This window comes from Apostichopus japonicus, chromosome 17 (genome assembly GCF_037975245.1).
Source record: "Apostichopus japonicus isolate 1M-3 chromosome 17, ASM3797524v1, whole genome shotgun sequence".
Lineage (NCBI taxonomy): Eukaryota > Metazoa > Echinodermata > Holothuroidea > Aspidochirotida > Stichopodidae > Apostichopus > Apostichopus japonicus.
Window position 1 is genome coordinate 12,696,035 of NC_092577.1, and position 24,695 is coordinate 12,720,729.

A 24,695-nucleotide genomic window follows, 5' to 3' on the forward strand; every position below is an offset into this window, starting at 1 on the left:
TAGCATTTTACATTTAATTTCAACTGCGGAATAGGTATCTACGGAAGTTTTGAAAGGACATCTTTCACAAATGCATGTCGATTATTAGTTAGAATCACGTTCAAGAGTTATAGGAACAGCCGGACTTAGTCAAGAGATACACGTTCTTCAAGATAAATATATCACAGTGTTTCCCTGGGTTTAATGTATTATTTTATGTAACTATATTGAGGACATTTATAACCAAATAGTTGAAAGGTTTGCTTTAAATTGAAAAAGAAAAATCAACACCGTACATTCATTCATCCATCTTTATTCCAATATAAATTTACAGAAAAAGTATAATTAGGATAAAAAGTATTATAGCACGAACAAAAACTTCAAAAATACAGGTTATGACATTTAAATGTTTAAGAAATTAAGAAAATAAAACAAAACCATTAATGTTTTGTAATAGTGATCGAAATGCTACAATAAAGGAGCTGAGATGCAGTTATATACAAAAAGGGATGCTCTATGAATAAAAAAAAAAGGTCTTATAAAGAGTAAAAATCTAAAACGTGGATTGATATTTGGATTTCTTAAATTACGATTTGTTTGATTGCACAAAGAATTAAGCTCGAAGTGTTCAGGATGTGTCCAAGTACCTTAGATATTTGGCAATTCTTACGAATTCATTCCTATAGCAGAGATAATATACACACGATACTCATTATTTAAATTTATTTTTGAACAAAAGTCAAGGATATAAAGATAGACGCAGTAAACAATCAGTAGACCATCAGTCAACAGGTACAGTGTATACTCTAAATCCTTTGGTTGCACATTGTTACGAGGGCCCATTGTAGACTAACGCTAGTCACTGCTAGTGAGGAACCTAATGTTATAATATAGAAAGTATTTGAAATGGCCTACGTGACAAATCAATATTTGAGAAATTATGTCGGGTTACCGTGTCAGAATGTTATTTATGTAATGAGCAATACACGATTGTTCTGGTATATTCCTTATGATGACACGCTGGTCTCGGGTTACCGTCGGTTTACGTGAAATCCCGTTGTACGCTGTGCACGTATCTTCGTGGATTCTCTGGAATGTTCGCGAGATATGCAAAGGACTTCCAAGAACGGAGAAACTGGGTCGAATTATCACTCAGGTGTATCGAGAAAGATCTAGGTGATTCTTGATATGGCGAATCGTATAAAAACCCGCCCTAGATCGGAAAGTCTCACAGTTTCTGAACGAATACAAGCGACGACACATATGATACCATTCTACTATATATCGTCAGTGCTCAACTGCCAGTAGTTTCTGAAGGATTGAGATATCGATACCAAGATTGATTCTACACTTCCATTCAGAAGTTTGAAGAGGACTTTGCTGTGAAACTACAGTTTTCTAGTCTTTATTTCGGAGAAGGTGAAGAATTTCTGTCTCCGTTGAGGAAGTTCGTTACGCCAGGAGTTGGTGGCTATAAAGCTAATTTTGGACTGACTCTGGTAATATTTAGTCGGCGAGAAGTTCGACTTGTGCTTCACTCGATTGTGGCTGGAAGTCCGTTTTCTATTTTGGAGCATCGCCGGAAAGAAGGTGACTGCTGTTTCTGGGATCGCGAGAAACTTCGTCGAGGACCAGTGAATTTCGCGGTGCAACGGACCGAGAATCGTCGTCATCAAGGTCGTGGCCGCTGAGGGATAACGCCGTTGGAAGAGACCAGCGTGTTTTAAAGTGTATCCTATCTTGTTAAGTTTGTGAGTAATTTTCTATATATTTGTAATTACCACTTGTTGTTGTTGGTTCAAACTCCATTGTTCAATATAGTTTACGTTCCCATTCAAATTCTCTAGACTCGTCAATTTGTCTGTGTTCCTCTCAAAAACGAACCCAGGCTCGTGTCTCGTTAAAACTTAATTATCGAGACCTCTCGCATTCCAACGTAACAATATACTATCGTACTCATGTAAGTAAACATCTTTCACCAACTTTTAAGAATGTGGTACATTGCAATGTCTCCTTTAATATACCGTAGATCATTCGATCAACTTAATCACTTCTGATTATATATAGCTCTTTCATGATATGCTAATAATTTGCCACTCATTATGAAACTGTAACAGACAGCAATTTCCCTTAGCATACACAAAAGTAAAGGGGATTACAGAACAACGACATTTAGAAATAATATCCCAGGCTCATCGTTCATTCACACTGAAGTCTTTACTGCTGCATCTATCGCCTCTACGAAAAGATATTCAATTTCAGTAATGTACTTGATTTTATTATTTATTTTATCTTCAATCAACATCAGAATTCATTTGCCGCCTGTCTGTTCAGGACTTTATGCGCAATTCATTAAAAGATAGTGTAGGCATAGGGTGGGCACAGCGTGGGCATAGTGTAGGCGTAGTAATTAGGGTAGGCATAGTGTAGGAATAGTGTAGGCATAGTGTAGGCATGGTGGGTAAAGTGTTGCCTTGTACGGTATATAACGCTAGTAAATCTATGCTTGTTAAGCGATTAGACACATTTGTGACTATATTTATCCATCCATCCATCCATCCATCCATCCATCCATCCATCCATCCATCCATCCATCCATCCATCCATCCATCCATCCATCCATCCATCCATCCATCCATCCATCCATCCATCCATCCATCCATCCATCCATCCATCCATCCATCCATCCATCCATCCATCCATCCATCCATCCATCCATCCATCCATCCATCCATCCATCCATCCATCCATCCATCCATCCATCCATCCATCCATCCATCCATCCATCCATCCATCCATCCATCCATCCATCCATCCATCCATCCATCCATCCATCCATCCATCCATCCATCCATCCATCCATCCATCCATCCATCCATCCATCCATCCATCCATCCATCCATCCATCCATCCATCCATCCATCCATCCATCCATCCATCCATCCATCCATCCATCCATCCATCCATCCATCCATCCATCCATCCATCCATCCATCCATCCATCCATCCATCCATCCATCCATCCATCCATCCATCCATCCATCCATCCATCCATCCATCCATCCATCCATCCATCCATCCATCCATCCATCCAACCATCCATCCATCCATCCATCCAACCATCCATCCATCCATCCATCCATCCATCCATCCATATATCCATCCATATATCCATCCATCCATCCATATATCCATCCATATATCCATCCATATATCCATCCATCCATCCATATATCCATCCATATATCCATCCATCCATCCATATATCCATATATCCATATACATATACATATACATATATATATATATTTATATGTAGTAGCAAAGGAAAACTTTCCAACACACATACAAGCTTTTGTTTAAAAGTGCACCTTTCATTAATATGAAGTAGCCCTTTTGGCAAACAAACACCTTTTTTTATTTAATATCATATATATATCATATATCCATCCATCCATCCATATATCCATATATTCATATATCCATACATATACATATATATATATATATATATATATATATATATATATATATATATATTTATATGTAGTAGCAAAGGACAACTTTCCAACACACATACAAGCTTTTGTTTAAAAGTGCACCTTTCATTAATATGAAGTAGCCCTTTTGGCAAACAAACACCTTTTTTTTATTTAAAAGTGCCATTGTGATATTTTAAAATGCTTTACAGTATTATTATTATAACAGTACTGCCTTAAGTGCCCAGTGTTGGTAAATCTTCAAATACTCTACTGGATTTGTCGTACAGAGTATACATATGATTCTGTTGGAAATATTTGTGGTTTACCCCTCCAAATCATCTATCAAAGTTATGTTTCTCACTGCTCCTCTAGGTCTGTGCTCCAGCTCCAGATTGTAAAATAGCCACCCCACCCCCCTCATATTTAACGGATCGTCTACTGACGGATCGATATCTTTTTCAGGAGCGGTTAACTGTAAGGAAAAGTTATACATATGTTTGTGTTATGAGATCTGAGGAGAAAATAAATACTTACTTAATCTTAAATTATAGTAGTTGGATGCTGCTCTATATGTGGCAGAAACTTGTATGATTTTCCAATATAATCATTTAAAGTAATCGAAAAAAAGGCAGAACAGCATATTTTTGTTCAGAGAAGAAAATATAAGAAGCCGAATGATTTTTTTTTCAAGCCAACTGAGTTTCCAAAACCTATTAGTTAGTTAGACCAGTTTATTTGGCTCTAAAAAATGTCAAATTCCTTTACTCCTATTCTATGTGATTGGATGATTGATTTAGAGATATATATGTTAAAACCATCATAGCTTCCTACATGCCTGGTGCTGAAGTATAATAAAGATGTAGAAAGAGATTGGGTGAAAAAAAAACAACATTAATAGCAAATAATCGAATAATGAAACGTGGTCATGACTTCTGCTTTCGTATCCTTGAACAAATTTACAATAGTCCTCAAAATTGATTATCATAAGTATGAAGGTTTCATATACTTTCCGTTTTCTTTCAGAGCTGTTATTGACCATAAATTAACCGGCAAATCATATCAAACTGTAACATTAACCAGTCCACAATGGAACCGGAAACGCAACCACTAAGCAATATTCAAAATCAACGCTATGGCAACCGACTCCATGGCAACCAACATGATCAACATTTATCTGGGTGTTTGAGTATTGTGATGTGGATCCTGGGCGTGGCTGAATGGAAATCGCCGATAATACCTACAAGGGATCAAAGAGTTCGTGAAGGACGCCAGAGGCATAGTAAATATCGCTTTATGAGATATTATGCTAGATGAAGCTGTTTCCTCAATATATAAATATTCCTTACCGGTTTCGAACCTCCTGACATAAAGGTTCGAAACCGGTAAGGATTTCCGTAATTCCACTGTAGGCGTTTGTCACCTGTATCGAACAATACTAGTTCTGTTTTTGGTGACATACTTTGCCTTACTCTAGAGATCAAACATGATGCTAACCAACTCGAAATCATTTGTGATTCCTATATATATATATATATATATATATATATATATATACTATACTTTATCTATACTGTACATATTATATGCCTACTGTGATCCACATCCTGGAGTAAAGGGTGTTCTGTCAGTCCAAATCAACCATACCTTAAGTTACTGTTAGCGACAGCAGATTAGGATTCCGTTTCATCTAACCGAGAATGTAGTATTTCTCACAGAGATAACTGTTTTAATTTCCACCTCGGAAATATCACATTAATTCTGTTCTTGCTTTTTATATTCTCTTTTCGATCATAGGTCTAGCTACCTTCAAACGGAGACTGAAATGCTTATCCTCGGTGGCTTTTCTGCTCCTGGTGATTGTTTCATCTGTGGCTTCCTTTGCGTTTTATCTTTTCTGCTACTTTGGTAAATCCGACCATTTCCTTCGTTTCATATCGAATATGTGCTTTTGGCCATCCTTAATGTCAGTACAGATTATATGCCTAGCAGCCATCATCCACAAACTGATCAGAAGTCGCCGAGAAATAACATGTTTCAATTTATTTGACGAGTCAAAGTGTACCCAAAAATTCTCATGTTTTGAAAGACCACAGATAATCCCTTTATCGAAACTTAGATTTTCCTTCTTTGTGTTTTTCATTCTTCCGACACTTTACGCTTCACTTAGGATCACAGCATTTGTAAACTTGCGACCAGAATGCCAATATGCCCTCGAGTACCTTTGGCTGTGTTCTCGAGTTCTTAGCGGGTTTTTCTTCGGTGTATTTTGCTACTTTCTATACCTTCATCGAGTCTTCATGGAACGCCAAGGGGACAGAGCAGCTGAATTTATTTCCGAACATACCGACGATTTAGATAAATGCATCGAAAAGACTCGTGCTTTCTTCAAAGAATACTACGAGCTTCGATCGCTCGTCTTACCCTGGTTTAGTTTCATTCTTTTCACGTCTTCCTTTGGTTTAACAGTATTTGTAACTTGGAATTACGAGAATAGTCAGTTTGAATCTAACGGTACGGCTTGGCACAATTTGCCAGGTCTTTCCGGTACTAGTGACGTAGGTATGACGGAACTGAAGAATGATACATATTTCTGTGTATATACGTGTAACCAAATGGACTGGGTGGACGAAAAGGCTGTTCTCGTAGCGTTTAACATTCTTGTTGTAAGCAGGCACTTAGTCATAGCAGTTCTACCGTTTTTCAGTGTGAAAGGAATCGATTTGAATTATGTTTGGAATCGATACAGAATGAGAGTCATGTTCATGTATTCTGCCAAAGAGAGAGAGTTTTGGAAAAATCTTATGACTTTTATCGATCAGTTACAACCAAATTCAAATACTGATTTAATTGTCACTATCTTCTTCCCATTGGTTGGTTTCGCGTCAGGCTTAATAAGTGGTAAACATTTCTAACCTTGCCCCCCAAAAATATAAAAAAACAAATGGCTTGAAAGAAACTATTATTTTTTCCTCAAATCGTTGGTATCTGTAAGTGTATATATTTGGTAGTTTCTTTCTTTTCTATTATATTGGTGAAGATTGTATATTTTTATTTATTTTTGTTCAATTCATATAATCAGTTGTATATATTTGGTTTCTATTTCTTCAATCTTCTTTTTATAATACTCACAGATATGTTCTATCTGTGTTAGAGATATCGACAATATTAATATTAAGATGTTAACAATTCTTAATCAGATTCCTTTCTAGAATTGCTTCTTGCGTTTTTTTCTACAACGAAGGCTCAAATTGTTTCCTTAATTCATGTAATTTTTTGTTGGCAGGTATGTAGGGGCTGGGATTTTAACATGTAAATCTCTATTGACAAAATTAAAGGCCTATATACCACATACGTTAAGTCGTGATAAATTGCACGAACGGAAGAGGTAAAATAACATTACCTTACTTTTGTAATTTAAACAATAAAGTTAATTAAATTAAGAGATGTCATATTCATTACCAAAAATGTGAAACATATTATAAACATTCCTGTAAGAAGATAAGGATTTGTTTATTGTAAAGACGTTATCCGATATGTAGGATGACTCTCTTTTAGTCGAAATATAAATTTTTATTGACGTCAGATTAACCTGTTCATTTGTCTGATTCTTAAATTCAAATCGCGGCAGAACAAATCTATCCTATACTGAAATGGAAGGTTTATATGTTATAGCACAATTTGCATTTGAAGTGAAGCCTTCGATGCAAGCATAAAAAACCAACTATTTCTTTGTTTAATATTAAATTGCCTCTAGTGCAATTTCTTCGAATATCGACCTCCCAATGACTCTTGGGAATACAGTAGCCTGCATGTAAGAACAATAGATTATGTTCCTCGAGCTCATGTTGATGGTCATAAGTGCATTATTATAAGCAACATTATATAATAATCACATTGGGCCAGCCCAGCTCCTGCAGCATTTGGAAATCTTTTGGCCAAAAGTGGTGTATCAATAGATGTGGATAGATAAGAAAAACTACCGGAAGGGTAAAAGAGATTTTATGTATGACGAGCATTTTTTTGTGAGGAAAATATGAAAACGGAGAGAAGAATAAGCTGTAAGGGGAGAGGTTTGGAAGGTTGCCCCTGCCCTGGGGAAGGGAAGAGGGGTGGAAGGTTGCCCCTGCTCTGGCCGGATAACTGTTTAGGGATAAAGGAGCATTCAGACCCTCCCGATGACTGTCCTGTTCAGTTCACAAGCACTCTTGCCACAGGGAACCTAGATTTCTAAGGGGCTTAGGCACCACCCCCCCAGCCCCCCCTCTGCCACAGCCGAGGCCTCCTCTCAAGAGTTGAAGTTGAGGATGTCCAGGCTATTTTTTTTATTTATCTGACTTCAGTTTGGAATGGGTGCTAGAGATAATGTAATGAACTAGAAGTTGTTTGATTAAAGGATCTTCAAATAACTTATGTTTGAGGAAGTTACTGTTAAAATTATGACTAAATGTGATAATACTAGAGGTCTTGCCTAATTCATACAGTTTTCTGTTTGCAGTATATCTTTGGTGGTAACAAACTACATATCTAGGGGTATAAGGTGGCATACTCCTAATAGAGTCTATATCCATCCGCTCGATAGTTCTCCTTCAGGAAAAGTGCCAAAAAGCAGCAGGGGAACATCTTTTTTGACCTGTTATCAATCATGATGTAGTTTTTTCGTGGCTTGCATGTTAAAGAACATGAATGGAGGTACATGTGGTGAGAAAATTGGGTCAATTGAGGCAATTTCAGACCCTTTTAGGCCTCCCAGGAGCAGCGAAGGAAATTTGTTTACCACTGAGTGAAGAGGTTTGTTTACAAGTGACGAAAACTTCCGGCTCGGATAGCAAAAAATCTACATGGTCATGATACAGAAAATTGATGGTGCCATTAAAGGCCAACTTGTCAGCTATCCGGTTATGGGTAGCGTTTAGCTAGTGAAAACTTGTATCTAGACTTAGAGACCACATTACTTTTGTGATTTAGTGTGTAAGTCAATGGGGCTTTTAATGGGCGTATGCTACCTTAAGGCAAAGCCGGTAGACAGAATTTTGGTGGGTTTAAACTTGTTAATAGTTGGGGCATTAAGAAAGGAAAAGCTACCATATAAAAAAAAGAGGTATGATTTTTGCATTCTATATACTGAGCAGGGTTTCGGGTTTAAAGATATAAGTATTCCTAAGTGTTTTGAGAATTTGTACCTTTCTCCAGGCTATTCCTATAGTTTTATTAATGTATGTTTTATAGTTTAGGTCTTTATCAATAGTGACCCCTAGAAAATTTACCTCATACTATATATGAATAAGATATTGTTAAAGAGATTAATTTGATGCGTTTTGGTTTTACTCCTATCGAATGGGTATTTAAAGATAATAAATATTATTTTAACTGGATTAATTTGGATTCGCCAATGGTACTAACGCCATTCTTCTAAAACAAAAATTGAATTCTGAAGGTATTTTACGGCATTGTTAATGGTTTTGCAGGTGTTCCACATGGCAATATCATCGGCAAATTGGCTAACTTTTGAACTGGAGATGCTATTGTTTGGAAAGTCGTTTACATATAAAGAGTATAAAAGAGGGCTTAGTACAGGACCTTGGGGGGTTCCAGCTTCCAGAATAAAAAGATTGGAATGCTTAGTATTATAGTTAATTTGCACATACCGATCGTTTAAATATGAAGAGATGAGACTAATAATGTTAGTTGGGAAGTTGTACTTAAAGAGTTAAATACCTCTCTTTAGGTGACATTATCCCTCTTCAATTTGTGAAACTGTCTTGAAGCTACGGTACGTGAAAGGTTCAAGCATATTTTGGAGATGGAGTCAGGCTTTCTTTCGAACTCGTTCTTGGAGAGATCTGTTTGCAGTTTTTGTGATTTGGAATCAATTGCTGGCTAAGTAAGGGGAATGGTTTTGAGATAAATACTTATTTGCACAGCCATTAATTCAAGCGAAGCATTGTTAAGGATGCCTTTCCAATTCTGTCTTGTTGCTGTTTGATACAATTAGAAAGGCTGCTAAAGGTGATGTTGTTATTATGGGCGACTTTAATTTTCCTGACATTCATTGATAGATGGTTCCAGTAGTAGGAAGGGTAGTTACTTTCTAGATGTTGTACAAGATTGCTTTTTATATCAACATGTTACTTTCCCTACTAGGGGGGATAACATCCTGGATCTTGTTTTGAGTTCTGATCCAAGCAAGTTGTTGATTTGACGGGTCTAGGAAAACTAGGAACTAGTGATCATGATATATTAGCTTTTGATGTTGTTTGCAAAGTCGTAAATTCTGTTAGCAAGGAAAAAGTCCCTGATTTTGCGAGATCAGATACAGAGGCAATTGAAACTTTACTAAAGGGTACAGATTGGATTAATTTGTTTAGAGATATGAGTGCTTCTCAGTCTTGGATTTGTTTAGCTGATAAATTAAAGGTCATTATGGAAAATCATGTTCCGTGGAAGAATCGTCGTCGTAAAAGCAGTATGCCTCACTGGATGAATAAGAAAGTTAGTTGTGCAATTAGCATTGCCCTAAAAATTAAGGATAACCCAAAGGCCTTCTTTTCTTATGTCAGGTCAAAGCAAAAAGTTAAAGATGCAATTGTTTCTCTTAGGCTGATAATATAGTTACTGATAGTCAGGATCTTGCAGATATTTTGAACAACTATTTTGTGTCGGTTTTTACAAGGGAAGATATGAATAGTATTCCAGATTTTCAGGGGGACAGTGATAGGCCTAAACTGGATACGGTCTTATTTTCGGATGAGGTTGTCTTAAAGGAGCTGCTTCGTCTAAATGTTTCTAAAGCTTCGGGACCGGATGCAATCCATCCGTATTTGTTGAAGACTTTTGCACACCATTTCTGTGTTCCACTCTCATTGGTTTTTAGTAAATTTATGAATGAAGGTTATGTTCCTAAGGACTGGAGATGTGCTAATATTACCCCAATTTTCAAGAAGGGTGATAAGTCTAAGCCCTATAATTATACGCCCGTTAGTCTCACTAGTGTTGTTTGTAAGGTCATGGAGTCTATTGTTAAAAAGTCTATGGTCTGTCACTTCAGCAGTCAGTCTTTGATCAGAGAGTCTCAACATGGTTTTTGTCAAAAAAGGTCTTGTCTCACTAATATCCTTGAGTTTATGGAAGATGTAACAAGCTCACTAAATAGGCAGAAGTCTGTAGATGTTGTGTTCCTGGATTTCCAGAAGGCCTTTGATAAAGTTCCCCACCAGCGTCTTTTACTTAGGCTGAAGAGTATGGGTGTCAATGGGAATTTACTGTCTTGGATCGAGAATTGGCTTGGTAATAGGAAACAGAGGGTGGTAATTAAAGACTGTGCTTCTTCTTGGCAGGACGTTACTAGCGGGGTTCCACAAGGGTCTGTATTGGGTCCCTTGTTGTTTGTTGCCTATATAAATGACATCGACGGACTATATTAATCATTTAGATTTATGTCTTGCACATTGTTCTGCGGATATATATGCAGACGATACTACATTTCATGTTAGTGATAAGAGTATTGATGAGCTGTCTATTAAATTAAATGAAGATGCTAAACATATATACAATTGGTGTCAGCAAAATAAGATGGTTATTAATACTGAGAAAACGAAAAGCATGTTAATATGTTCTAAGCATAAGCAAATTACTCTAAATTCCAACAATCTAAATGTGATGATAAATAACGAGCTGCTAAGTAATACTTCATCAGAGAAGCTTCTAGGTGTCAGGATTGATGCAAATCTTACATGGAAGGATCAAATTGATTTTGTTTGTAATACCATAAGTAGTAGAATAGCACTCTTAAGAAGAATTAAACGATTTATCGACATCCCTACATGTGTGTTATACTATAATGGCTATATTCAGCCATTTATGGATTATTGTAATCTCACATGGGGTTCATGCAACCAGGGATATATTGACCGAATAGAAAAGCTTCAAAAATGTGCATCCCGAAAAATACTAGATGCTACTTATGATGAAAGGTCCAGCGACCTTTTTCAAAGACTTGGATGGCATACTTTCAATGAACGGCTTAATATGAAAAGGCTGGTTATGGTATATAAATCACTCCACGGACTTGCCCCGTCTTACATGAAAGAAATGTTTGAGTATACTCATGATGTACATACATATGGCCTACGATCAACTACATCATCTGGGCTCTTTCTAACTGGGGGAAAAACTGAATTCCACAGGAAAAGATTCCCCCACATTGCTGCAAAACAATGGAACGCACTACCAAATGAAATAAAAAATACAAACAGCTTCAGTAGTTTTAAAAGATTAGTTCAACGTTTTATCAAGTAATGACATGTTTTATTGCTCTCTTCGTGTTATTCGAAAGTTTTAGTTCAGTAATTGTGTGATTTTGTTTTTATTGATTTTATACACATTGTATAATTTTAATATTAATAATATTCTTATTTCATTTTGATCGTAGTTTAAGAATCTTACTCGTTTATACTCATTCATAATTTCATACTTCATTTAACCTTTTTTTAATTTGCAACATTTTAGTTTTATACTTATATATTTTAATTGATATTTATCTATTTTTGTATTGTACGAGGGCTTCGTGGAAGATTAGCTTCGGCTAAACGAGTTACCCTCTCAAAATAAAGTTTTAATAATAAAATAATAAAAATAATAAAATCTTCAATCAACACCAGAAGTCATTTTCAGCCTGTCTGTTCAGGACTATACACACAATTAATTAACAGATAGTGTAGGCATAGTACAGGCATAGTGTAGGCAAAGTGCAGGCACAGTGTAGGCATAGTGGGTATAGTGTTGTCTTGTACGGTATATATCTCTAGTGCATCTATGCTTGTTAGGCGATTAGACACTATATATATATATATATATATATATATATATATATGTATATATATATATATATATGTGTATATATATATATATATATATATATATGTATATATATATATATGTGTATATATATATATATATATATATATATATATATATATATATATATATATATATATATATATACTGACGGGTCGAGATCTTTTCAGGAGCGGTTTAATTGTAAGGTAAAAGTTGCAAATGTGTTTGTTTTATGATTTCTGAGGAGTAAATAAATACTAATACTTAATCATAAATTATGGTAGTAAAGGCGGATATTGCGTAACATGTGGCAGGTGGCATGTTTTCAAACATACAAATTTGTAGTAATCAAAAAAAAAGCAGAACAGCATATTTTTGTTTAGAGAAGAAAAAAGAAGAAGCAGAATGCATATTTTTCATGCCAACTGAGTTTCCAAAATCTATTTCAGTTAGACTAGTATATTTAGCTCTTAATAATGCCAAATTCCTTTACTCAATTTACTATGTGGTTGGATGATTGATCCGTAGAGATATCTATGTTACCTCTGTTAATATTTTTTTTCATAACACATAATCGAATAATAACACGAGGTCAAGACTTTTGTTTCGTATCCTTGAACAAATTTACAATAATCCTTAAAATTGATTATCATAAGTATGACGGCTTCATAGACTTTCTGTTTTCTTTCAGAGCTGTTATTGACCTTAAAATTAACAGATATATCTTCAAACTGTATCATTAACAAGTCTACAATGGAACCGAAAACGCAACGAATCGACATTCAAAATCAACGCTATGACAATCGACTCCATGGCAACCAACGTGATCATCATTTATCTGTGTGTTTGAGTATTGTGATGTGGATCCTGGGCGTGGCTGAATGGATATCGCCTATAATACCTACGAGATGCCAAAGGCATGGTAAATATCGTCTTATGAGATATTATGTTAGATGATGCTAATTCCCCAATATATAAAGATATATCATGAATATATATATATATATATATATATATATATATATATATATATATATATATATATATATATGCCTTCTGTGATCCACATCCTAGAGTAAAGGGTGTTCAGTCAGTCCGAATTTACCATATCTTAAGTTAGCGACAGAGATTGGGATGCGGGTTTCATCTAACAGAATGTAGTTCTATTTCTCAAAGAGATAACTGGCAATGTCCACCTCAGAAATATCCCATTAATTATGTTCTTGCTTTTTATATTCTCTTTTCGATCATAGGTCTAGCTACCTTCAAACGGAGACTAAAAAGCTTATCCTCGGTGGCTTTTCTGCTCCTGGTGATTGTTTCATCTCTGGCTTCCTTTGCGTTTTATCTTTTCTGCTACTTTGGTAAATCCGATCATTTCCTTCGTTTCATATCGAATATGTGCTTTTGGCCATCCTTAATGTCAGTACAGATTATATGCCTAGCAGCCATCATCCACAAACTGATCAGCAGTCGCCGAGAATTAACAAATTTCAATTTATTTGACGAGTCAAGTTGTACCCAAAAATTCTCATGTTTTGAAAGACCACAGATAATCCCTTTATCGAAACTTAGATTTTCCTTCTTTGTGTTTTTCATTCTTCCGACACTTTACGCTTCACTTAAGATCGCAGCATTTGTAAATTTGCGACTAGAATGCCAATATGCCCTCGAGTACCTTTGGCTGTGCTCTCGAGTTCTTAGCGGATTTTTCTTCGGTGTATTTTGCTACTTTCTATACCTTCATCGAGTCTTCATGGAACGCCAAGGGGACAGAGCAGCTGAATTTATTTCCGAACATACCGACGATTTAGATAAATGCATCGAAAAGACTCGTGCTTTCTTCAAGGAATACCACGAGCTTCGATCGCTCGTCTTACCCTGGTTAAGTTTCATTCTTTTCACGTCTTCATTTGGTTTAACAGTATTTGTAACTTAGAATTACGAGATTAGTCAGTTTGAATCTAACGGTACGGCTTGGCACAATTTGCCAGGTCTTTCCGGTACTAGTGACGTAGGTATGATGGAACAGAAGAATAATACATAATTCTGTGTATATACGTGTAATCAAATGGACTGGGTGGACGAAAAGGCTGTTCTCGTAGTGTATAACATTCTTGTTGTAAGCAGGCACTTAGTCATAGCAGTTCTACCGTTTTTCAGTGTGAAAGGAATCGATTTGAATTATGTTTGGAATCGATACAGAATGAGAGTCATGTTCATGTATTCTGCCAAAGAGAGAGAGTTTTGGAAAAAATCTTATGACTTTTATCGATCAGTTACACCCAAATTCAAATACTGATTTCATTGTCACTATCGTCTTCCCATTGGTTGGTTTCGCGTCAGGCTTATTAAGTGGTAAACATTTCTAACCTTGCCCCAAAAAATAAAAAACAAATGGCTTGAAAGAAACTATTTTGTTTTCCTCAAATCGTTGGTATCTGTAAGTGTATATATTTGGTAGTTTCTTTCTCTTCTATAATAGTGGTGAAGATAATATAATTTTATTTTATATTTTTTAATTCATATAATCAGTTGTATATATTTGGTTTCTATTTCTTCAATCTTCTTTTTAAAATACTTAGAGATATGTTCTATCTGTGTTAGAGATATCGACAATATTGACAGTAAGATGTTTACAATTCTTAATAAGATTCCTTTCTAGAATTGCTTCTGGCGTTTTTTTTTTTACAACGAAGGCTCAAATTGTTTCGTTAATGTAATTTTTTGTTGGCAGGTATGTAGGGGCTGGGATCTTAACATGTAAATCTCTATTGACAAAATTAAAGGCCTATATACCACATAATTTAAGTCGTGATATATTGCAAGAACGAAAAAGAGGTAAAACCACATTACCTTATACTTTGTTAAGTTTTAACAATAAAGTTATTTATAAGTTATGAGATGTCATATTCATTACCAAAAATGTGAAACATGTTATAAACATTCCTGTAAGAAGATAAAGATTGTTTATTGTAAAGACGTTATCCGATATGTAGGATGATTCTCTTTAGTCGAAATATAAATTTTTATTGACGTCAGATTGAACTGTTTACTTGTCTGATTCTTAAATTCAAATCGAGGCAGAACAAATCCATCCTAAACTGTAATAGAAGGTTTATATGTTATCGTTTAATCTGCATTTGAAGTGAAGCCTTCGATGCAAGTATAAAGAAAGCCAACGATTTCTTTGTTGAATATTTACTTGCCTCTCGTGCACATTCTTCGAATATCGACCTTCCAATGACTGTTGGGAATATAGTAGCCTGCATGTAAGAACAAGATTATTTTTTTTTTGCAAAATTATTTCTACCGAGACAATTCTCAGAACAACATGACCAGCAACATTATATAATAATCACATTGGGCCAAACACAGCTTCTGCAGAATTTGGAAATCTGTTGGTCTACAGTGATGTATTAATAGATGTGGATAGAGAAGAAAAACTACCGGAAGGGTAAAAGAGAGTTTAAGTATGACGAGCATTTTTTTGAGGAAAATACGAAAACGGAGAGAAGAATATGCTGTAAGGGGAGAGGGGTGGAAGGTTTCCCCTTCCATGGGGAAGTGGAGAAGGGTGGAAGGTTGCCCCTGCTCCTGGCCGGATAACTTTTAAGGGATACAGGAGCATTCATACCCTCCCAGTGACTGTGCTGTTCAGTTCACAAGCAATCTTGTCAACGGGATCTTAGATTTCTAAGGGGCTTATAGGGACCAACCCCCCCCCCCCTCTGCCACAGCCGAGACCCCCTTCCAAGAGTTCCAAGAGTTTTAATCCTATCGAATGGGTATTTAAAGATGATAAATTTGCCTTTAACTGGATTAAGTTTGATTCGCCAATGGTAACACAATTCTTCTAAAACAAAAATTGAATTCTGAAGGTATTTTACGGCGTTGCTAATGGTTTTGCAGGTGTTCCACATGGCAATGTCATCGGCAAATTGGCTAACTTTTGAACTGGAGATACTATTGTTGGGAAAGTCGTTAACATATAAAGAGTATAACGAGGGATTAGTAAAAAACATTGGGGGTTCCAGCTTCCAGTATAAAAGGATTGGAATGCTTAGTACTATATAAAATTTGCATATACCGATCGTTTAAATAGGAAGAGAGGAGACTAATAATGTTAGTTGGGGAGTTGTACTTAAAGGCTTAAATACTTTTCTTTGGGCGATATTATCCCTCTTCAATTTGTGAAATTGTCTTGAAGCTACGGTATGTGAGAGGTTCAAGCATATTTTGGAGATGGAGTAAAGCTTTCTTTCGAACTCGTTCTTGGGGAGTTTTTTGTTGTTGTTGTTGCAGTTTTCTGGATTTGGAATTAGTTTGTTGGCTAAGTTTGTGAATGGTTTTGCGACAAATACTTATTTGCACAGCCATTAATTCAAGCGAAGCATTCTTAAGGATGCGTTACCAATTGGCAAAGCTGTCGCTATCAGAAAGTGGTAAACCAGCATGGACCTTGATTTTAAGTCCCGTTGGTACAGTTTTGTTTTAAGGTATTGTCTGTAGTTGGAAAGATGATGCCGATACCCGTTTTTCGGAAAGGCGTCGAAGCGTTTACAAAGTGTCAAAGGTGCTCTCCACTTTGAAGCATAGTTGGATCAATTAGATACAAACAGTGAAAGATATAGATAGAAATAACGGAAAAACTGTTAAACAACTATAATGCTACATTTAGAGAAAGGCTGGATCTCGAGTGAGATACAATAATTAAATAAGGTAAGTGATTGGAAGTAAAACAGCTAATGTTTGGTTTTTGCAGAGCTTTCGAGCAAAACTAGCTCATCTTCAATGTATGATCACCAAAAGTGACAAGGAGTAGCAGGAATTGAAACTATTTTAAAGAGAAGAGTGTTGGCATGGCAGTGAAGTCAATGCGACTTACTGATTTCAGCTGGATTTAGCCGAAGTTTTTGGTAAGAGAAACAAATACTCTCCAAAAGGTCTAAATTTTTGCCCTAAACCACGGCAAGTTAACGCTCAGAAACTTCTTCTTGACCTACATATGTTCCATCGACGCTTAAGTCTCCGTAAAAACTTTTTGCCGACGAAAATGTCAATAACACCACACAACAAACCAATGACTTGCATACCAATTGTAAGCCAAAAAGCTCGTGGAGTCAGCCCAAGGCCCAATTTGTGCCTCTTGAATCATTTATTTTGGCAATTGAAGAGGGTGTTAAAACACAGACCTTTGCCCAGAGTTCCGCGACAATCTCAGCAAATCTGAGAGACAGGCTATCAATGAACTCCTGAAATGCGCCGATGAGATTGTCATCAAGCCAGCCGACAAGGGTTCTGCAATTGTCGCTATGGGCAAACAATTCTAGAGAGAGGAAGCCAATAGACTACTCGGCAACCCTCAACACTACAAACTTCTGGATTCTGATCCTACTCAAGAAATCACACAAAACATGGAAAGAGTCATCCAAAAGATAGTCTCTAACGGTTCCATTGACCGCAAGTTAGGCCAAAACCTCCTTGAAAACGACACAAAATCTATTCGCTTTTATTTTCTGCCCAAAATTCACAAAGAAGGCAATCCTGGGAGGCCTATAATATTTGGTAATGGAACAGCGACTGAAAAAAATTCCAAATTCGTGGACCTTCTCATCTAACCTCTTGTTTCGGCCCTACCGTCGTATGTGCAGGACACAACGGATTTCATCCGGAAAATTGGAGAAATAAACAATCTTCCCCCATCTACTCTGTTAGTAACCTTGGAAGTGTCTTGAGTCATTATACACAAATATCTCTAACGAAGAGGGCATTTCGGCCTGCCAAAAGCATTCAAACCGAAACGTGGCAAAACCCTCTCGAATGAAGAATTGGCCGAATTGATGCAACTTATTTTGACCAGCAATAATCTGGTATTTGGCTACAAACGCTACCTCCAAATTCACGGCACCGCGATGGGTACCAAAATGGCACCGTCTTTTGCCAACATCTTTATGGGAAACTCCGAGAAAGAATTGTCATCTCTTCTAGTTAGATATTTATTCTTCAGCATAAAACGGCACAGGCTTCCAAGATTGAAACTGGACCAACGTGTTTGTTTTCACTTGCTCACAGTTCAATATTGTCAAAATCTTAGACTTCATTATACCTTTAATCAAAAATCTTCAATTGTTTTTTATTGTTTATCATTAGTGGAAAATATAAATATTAGGGTCTATTATAAATATTACAACATTAGACTTTAATTACATGTCAGTTGATGTTTTTTTGATACTAAGAAAATAATGCTCAACGGTTCGATGAACCACGTAAGTTTCGTTTCAAAGTAACGCAATTAACAATCTGAACTTTAAAGGCGATGAATTTTTTAGTTGCTTTAGGAATTGCTTACAAAAGTACATCATCAACATGTTCCAGAATTGAAAATTGTTTTTCTCTAATACTCAATTATTGCTGGTACTTATTCTAACTGGGGGTGTGTGGGAAGGGGTGGTGCTGTTTATGTTTTTGTTCTTTTCTAATTGTAAAGTTCTGTATTTTTTTCAGGGAGAGTCACTACCCGACAAGCCCTATAGGGTTTTCTAGTCCACTTCCTTTCACACATTTTGTTTCTTATCTCCTTCTATGTTATAAACATCATACTTATGTTGTGATAGAACAAAAATAAATGAAATGAATGAACAGTGGACGTTTTCCAAATATATTTGGCTGTAATGACATGGAAATATTATTAATAGGAAGATTTTCTGGGCGACAAAATAATGATAATGCAAATGTTCATGCAAATGTTAACTAAGGTTAAAATAGAAATGGGGATGGTTTAGCTGTGAATAATTTCAGTGTTGAGTAATGGGTAGGTTATGATGATATTGTTGTTACTATATATTCATTAACAGGCGGTATAACAGTTTCATTATCAGCGAGATTTTGCGGAAATGTTATGGCATATTGTTGCTGTCCTAAACAAAACATTACCGAACTTACGTATTTACTTGAGTGCCACTCGTGCGAGTGAACTAATTGATATTAATTGATTATGCGTTTAATGATGTCATTACGAAAGTGATTGTTAATTGTTTAAGGTTACTAGCTATATATTCTGATATGAGCGATTGCAGTCAAGGGTGATACAGGCGCGTAGCCAAGTGGGGGGGGGGGGGGGGCGAAGGGGGCGAACGCCCCCTTTTTGTATTGATTTATGATATCGCTAGTGATTTCAAAATAAAAAATGCTTAGGCCTGGGAAGTGCCATTTCCAGCGATCTGGGAGGCATTTTCGGCCAACATTTTCTTGTGCGCTTCCCGCCACCTCATGGTGGCGCTACGCTTAGATAGTTGCCCTTCAAACTTCGCCACTCCCTTGGCAAATTCCTCGCTACGCCCCTGGGGTGATAGCGAAAGTTTAAATATGTATTTGTTTAAAAACAAACGAATGATTAAACTCTAGAGTATTGTACTTAAAATTTAATTAGGCCTATCAACTTAACACTTCTGATTGTACATGGCTCTTTCATGATATGCTGATAATTTGCCACTCATTATGAAACTGTAGCAAACAGCAATTTCCCTATAGCAAAAACACAAAAGGAAATGGGATTACAGAACAATGACATTTAGAAATTATCTCCTAGGCTCCTCGATCATATACACCGAAGTCTTTATTGCTGCATATGTCGCTTCTCTACGCGCAGATTTTCATTTCGGTAATGTATTTGTTTTGTTTATTATATTCAATCTTCAATATATACATACATATATATATATATATATATATATATATATATATAGATATAGATATATATATATATATATATATATATATATAAATATGGTATTAAGCAGACCGACACACACATATATATATATATATATATATATATATATAGATATTGATATATATATATATTTATATATATATATATATATATATATATAAATAAATATGGTATTAAGCAGACCGACACACATATGTATATGGTCTTCCATTGTTTGTCATGTTTGGCATGTTTGTCCATTATGACACCGATGCTCTTTGCCACATCACTAGGCTCCACCTGATGGTCACCAATAATGATGCTTGGACACTCTATCTTTCTGGCCAGATGCTTTGATGATATTAGAAGCACCCCAGTCTTTGAGTCATTCATTTTCAGGCATTTGTGTGACATCCATTGCCGAACTGAGGTTATGCACTTCTCTAGACGGTGCACAGTGATAGTAATGTCATTGGGGTGGAACATAAGATAGAGACTCGAGTCGTCTGCATAGAAGTGATAGTCCATGTCCTGCGATCGAAGGAGCTGACCCAGTGAAGACGTGTATACCGTGAAGAGCACAGGCCCCAGGACCGAACCCTGGGCACGCCACATTCTAACGTCTGAGGGTCAGAAGAATCCTTTCCCAGGCACACAATCTGTAGGCGATCACTGAGGTATGATGTCATCCACTTTAAGGCGCTACTTTTAATACCAAGGTCACTGAGTATACTAAGAAGCTGGAGGTGGTCGACCGTATCAAAAGCGGCCGAAAGATCTAACAGAACCATCAGGCACGCTTTCTGACCTCCAAGAGCTACCATCACATTATTCTGAATGCGCACGAGGGCAGTCTCAGTGCTGTGGTGTTTCCTGTAGGCAGATTGATGAGTCTCCTGTAGACCATTGTGTTCAAGATAGGATGTGAGACGGGATGACACTTTTTCTAGAATCTTTGATACAAATGGAAAGTTTGACACTGGCCTATAATTTAAGAGAACGGTAGGATCCAGCGAGAGTTTCTTAGTGAGTGGTGTCACATGGGCGAGCTTGAAAGCGGATGGTACATCGCCAGTTATGAGGGAGTTGTTCACAATAGTGCTGATAACTGGCAAGCTAGGTGTCACACACTGCTTAACTCCTTCATTCCCAATTGTGATCATATAATTGTCCCCCTGGGGGAAAATACTTTTCGCTTAGCTTCGATGAACATATCTCTGTGCACAGTAAGCCTGGTCTTTCGCCACAGCCGCTCACATTGCCTCCGCTGCTGCTTGGCCCCTCTTATCAGAGCCGTTTACCAGTCTGGCTGTGAATATATATATATATATATATATATATATATATATATATATATATATATATATATATATATATATATATATATATATATATATATATATATAAATATGATTAAAGAAAACCAGAGAAATAAGATATGACTCATAATTGACAAATAAGGAGTAAAGTTTTAGGAAATAAATTTGGACCTTCGTCAGCAACACACACACACACTAGCTTTGTTTAAAAGTGCCTTTTCATTATACGAAGTAGTCCTTTGGGCAAACAAGTACATTTTAAACTAGAAATGCCATTGTTAAAAAGTGCCTTTACAGTATTAAAAATTATAATAAGTATTGCCACAAGTGCCTAGTTGTTGGTAAATCCCTCAAATACTCTACTGGATTTGTGGAACAAAAATCTAGCAAAGTCACGTTCCCACTGCTCCTCGAGGTCTGTGGCCCAACTCCAGATTGCAAAATAGCCACCCCCCCCCTCCCCACTCCCTCATTTTAACGGATTCGTCTACTGACGGGTCAAGACTTTTTTCAGGAGCGGTTAACTGTAAGGCAAAAGTTACAAATGTGTTTGTTTTATGATTTCTGAGGAGTAAATAAATACTAATACTTAATCATAAATTATGGTAGTAAAGTTGGATATTGCATAACATGTGGCAGGTGGCATGTTTTCAAACATACAAATTTGTAGAAATCGAAAAAAGGCAGAACAGCATATTTTTGTTTAGAGACGAAAAAAAAAGAAGCAGAATGAATCTTTTTCATGTCAACTGAGTTACCAAAACCTATTTCAGTTAGACTAGTATATTTAGCTCTTAATAATGCCAAATTCCTCTACTCCTTTACTCATGTTCTATGTGATTGGATGATTGATCCGTAGATATATCTATGTTATCTCTGCTAAAAAAGAACTTATTATAACAAATAATCGAATAATAACACGATGTCAAGACTTCTGTTTTCGTATCCATGAACAAATTTACAATAATCCTCAAAAATGATTATCATAAGTATGACGGCTTCACTTTCTGTTTTCTTTCAGAGCTGTTATTGACCTTAAATTAAAGATATATCTTCAAACTGTATCATTAACAAGTCCACAATGGAATCGAAAACGCAACTACTAAGCGACATTCAAAATCAACGCTATGACAATCGACTCCATGGCAACCAACGTGATCAACATTTATCTGTGTGTTTGAGTATTGTGATGTGGATACTGGGCGTGGCTGAATGGAAATCGCCTATAATACCTACGAGAGGACAAAGGCATGGTAAATATCGTCTTATGAGATATTATGTTAGATGATGCTAATTCCTCAATTTATAAAGATATATACATATATAGATATATAATGAATATATATAATGAATATATATATATATATATATAAATATATATATATATATATATATATATATATATATATATATATATATATATATATATATATATATATATATGCCTACTGTTAGCGACAGAGATTGGGATGCGGGTTTCATCTAACAGAATGTAGTTCTATTTCTCATAGAGATAACTGTTGCTGTTCACCTCAGAAATATCCCATTAATTATGTTCTTGCTTTTTATATTCTCTTTTCGATCATAGATCTAGCTACCTTCAAACGGAAACTGCAATACATATCCTCGATGGCTTTTCTGCTCCTGGTGATTGTTTCATCTCTGGCTTCCTTTGCGTTTTATCTTTTCTGCTACTTTGGTAAATCCGATCATTTCCTTCGTTTCATATCGAATATGTGCTTTTGGCCATCCTTAATGTCAGTACAGATTATATGCCTAGCAGCCATCATCCACAAACTGATCAGAAATCGCCGAGAATTAACAAGTTTCAATTTATTTGACGAGTCAAGTTGTACCCAAAAATTCTCATGTTTTGAAAGACCACAGATAATCCCTTTATCGAAACTTAGATTTTCCTTCTTTGTGTTTTTCATTCTTCCGACACTTTACGCTTCACTTAAGATCGCAGCATTTGTAAATTTGCGACTAGAATGCCAATATGCCCTCGAGTACCTTTCACTGTGTTCTCGAATTCTAAGCGGGTTTTTCTTCGGTGTATTTTGCTACTTTCTGTACCTTCAACGAGTCTTCATGGAACGCCAAGGTGACAGAGCAGCTGAATTTATATCCGAACATACCGACGATTTAGATAAATGCATCGAAAAGACTCGTGCTTTCTTCAAGGAATACTACGAGCTTCGATCGCTCGTCTTACCCTGGTTTAGTTTCATTCTTTTCACGTCTTCCTTTGGTTTAACAGTATTTGTAACTTGGAATTACGAGATTAGTCAGTTTGAATCTAACGGTACGGCTTGGCACAATTTGCCAGATCTTTCCAGTACTAATGACGTAGGTATGGCGAAACAGAAAGATACATATTTCTGTGTTTATACGTGTGACCAAAAGGACTGGTTGAACGAAAAGTCTGTTCTCGTATCGTTTAACATTCTTGTTGTAAGCAGGCACTTAGTCATAGCAGTTCTACCGTTTTTCAGTGTGAAAGGAATCGATTTGAATTATGTTTGGAATCGATACAGAATGAGAGTCATGTTCATGTATTCTGCCAAAGAGAGAGACTTTTGGAAAAAATCTTATGACTTTTATCGATCAGCTACACCCAAATTCAAATACTGATTTAATTGTCACTATCGTCTTCCCATTGGTTGAGTTCGCGTCAGGCTTGTTAAGTGGTAAACATTTTTAACCTTGCCAAAATTTTTTTTTTTTTAAATGGCTTGAAAGAAACTACTATGTTTTCCTCAAATCGTTGGTATCTATAAGTGTATATATTTGGTGGTTTCTTTCTTTTCTATAATATTTGTGAAGATTATATATTTTTATTTTTATTTTTTCAATTCATATAATCAGTTGTATATATTTGGTTTCTATTTCTTCAATCTTCTTTTTGAAATACAGATATGTTCTATCTGTGTTAGAGATATCGACAATATTAATATTAAGATGTTAACAATTCTTAATAAGATTCCTTTCTAGAATTGCTTCTGGCGTATTTTTTCTACAACGAAGGCTCAAATTGTTTCCTTAATTCATGTAATTTTTTGTTAGCAGGTATGTAGGGGCTGGGATCCTAACATGTAAATCTCTATTGACAAAATTAAAGGCCTATATACCACATACGTTAAGTCGTGATAAATTGCACGAACGGAAGAGGTAAAATGACATTACCTTACTTTTGTAAATTAAACAATAAAGTTAATTAAATTAAGAGATGTCATATTCATTACCAAAAATGTGAAACATATTATAAACATTCCTGTAAGAAGATAAGGATTTGTTTATTGTAAAGACGTTATCCGATATGTAGGATGATTCTCTTTTAGTCGAAATATAAATTTTTAGTGACGT

At 36.0% G+C, this 24,695-nt stretch overlaps 2 protein-coding genes and 1 long non-coding RNA gene across 8 annotated transcripts; all 3 read left to right on the forward strand.

Moving 5' to 3' along the window:
* Positions 1–2,088: 2,088 nt before the first annotated feature.
* Positions 2,089–7,122, forward strand: LOC139954957 (uncharacterized). Of its 4 annotated transcripts, XM_071954986.1 has the most exons (4): positions 2,089–2,240; positions 3,834–3,935; positions 4,485–4,740; positions 5,256–7,111. In XM_071954986.1, exons 3-4 carry the CDS (start codon positions 4,548–4,550, stop codon positions 6,371–6,373), a joined length of 1,311 nt encoding a protein of 436 aa, XP_071811087.1. In that variant the 5' UTR covers positions 2,089–2,240; positions 3,834–3,935; positions 4,485–4,547; the 3' UTR covers positions 6,374–7,111. The 4 variants fall into 4 exon arrangements, 3 of the variants coding, with proteins under 3 accessions (XP_071811087.1, XP_071811085.1, XP_071811086.1); XR_011788245.1 differs by lacking the exon at positions 3,834–3,935 and having other exon boundaries at positions 2,089–2,245; positions 4,485–5,366; positions 5,629–7,122; XM_071954984.1 differs by lacking the exon at positions 3,834–3,935 and having other exon boundaries at positions 2,089–2,245; positions 5,256–7,110.
* Positions 7,123–12,972: 5,850 nt separating this feature from the next.
* Positions 12,973–13,870, forward strand: LOC139954977 (uncharacterized). The gene is made up of 2 exons (XR_011788249.1): positions 12,973–13,218; positions 13,550–13,870. It is a non-coding gene; the product is annotated as an uncharacterized lncRNA (long non-coding RNA).
* A 5,896-nt stretch (positions 13,871–19,766) lies between these two features.
* LOC139954962 (uncharacterized) lies at positions 19,767–24,092 on the forward strand. 3 transcript variants are annotated; one of them, XM_071954997.1, is made up of 4 exons: positions 19,767–19,959; positions 20,410–20,687; positions 22,351–22,582; positions 22,918–24,092. In XM_071954997.1, the coding sequence occupies exons 3-4, from the start codon at positions 22,411–22,413 to the stop codon at positions 23,961–23,963; spliced, it is 1,218 nt and encodes a 405-aa protein (XP_071811098.1). In that variant the 5' UTR covers positions 19,767–19,959; positions 20,410–20,687; positions 22,351–22,410; the 3' UTR covers positions 23,964–24,092. The 3 variants fall into 3 exon arrangements, with proteins under 3 accessions (XP_071811098.1, XP_071811099.1, XP_071811096.1); XM_071954998.1 differs by lacking the exon at positions 20,410–20,687 and having other exon boundaries at positions 22,353–22,582; XM_071954995.1 differs by lacking the exon at positions 19,767–19,959 and having other exon boundaries at positions 20,268–20,687.
* The last annotated feature ends 603 nt before the right edge of the window (positions 24,093–24,695 follow it).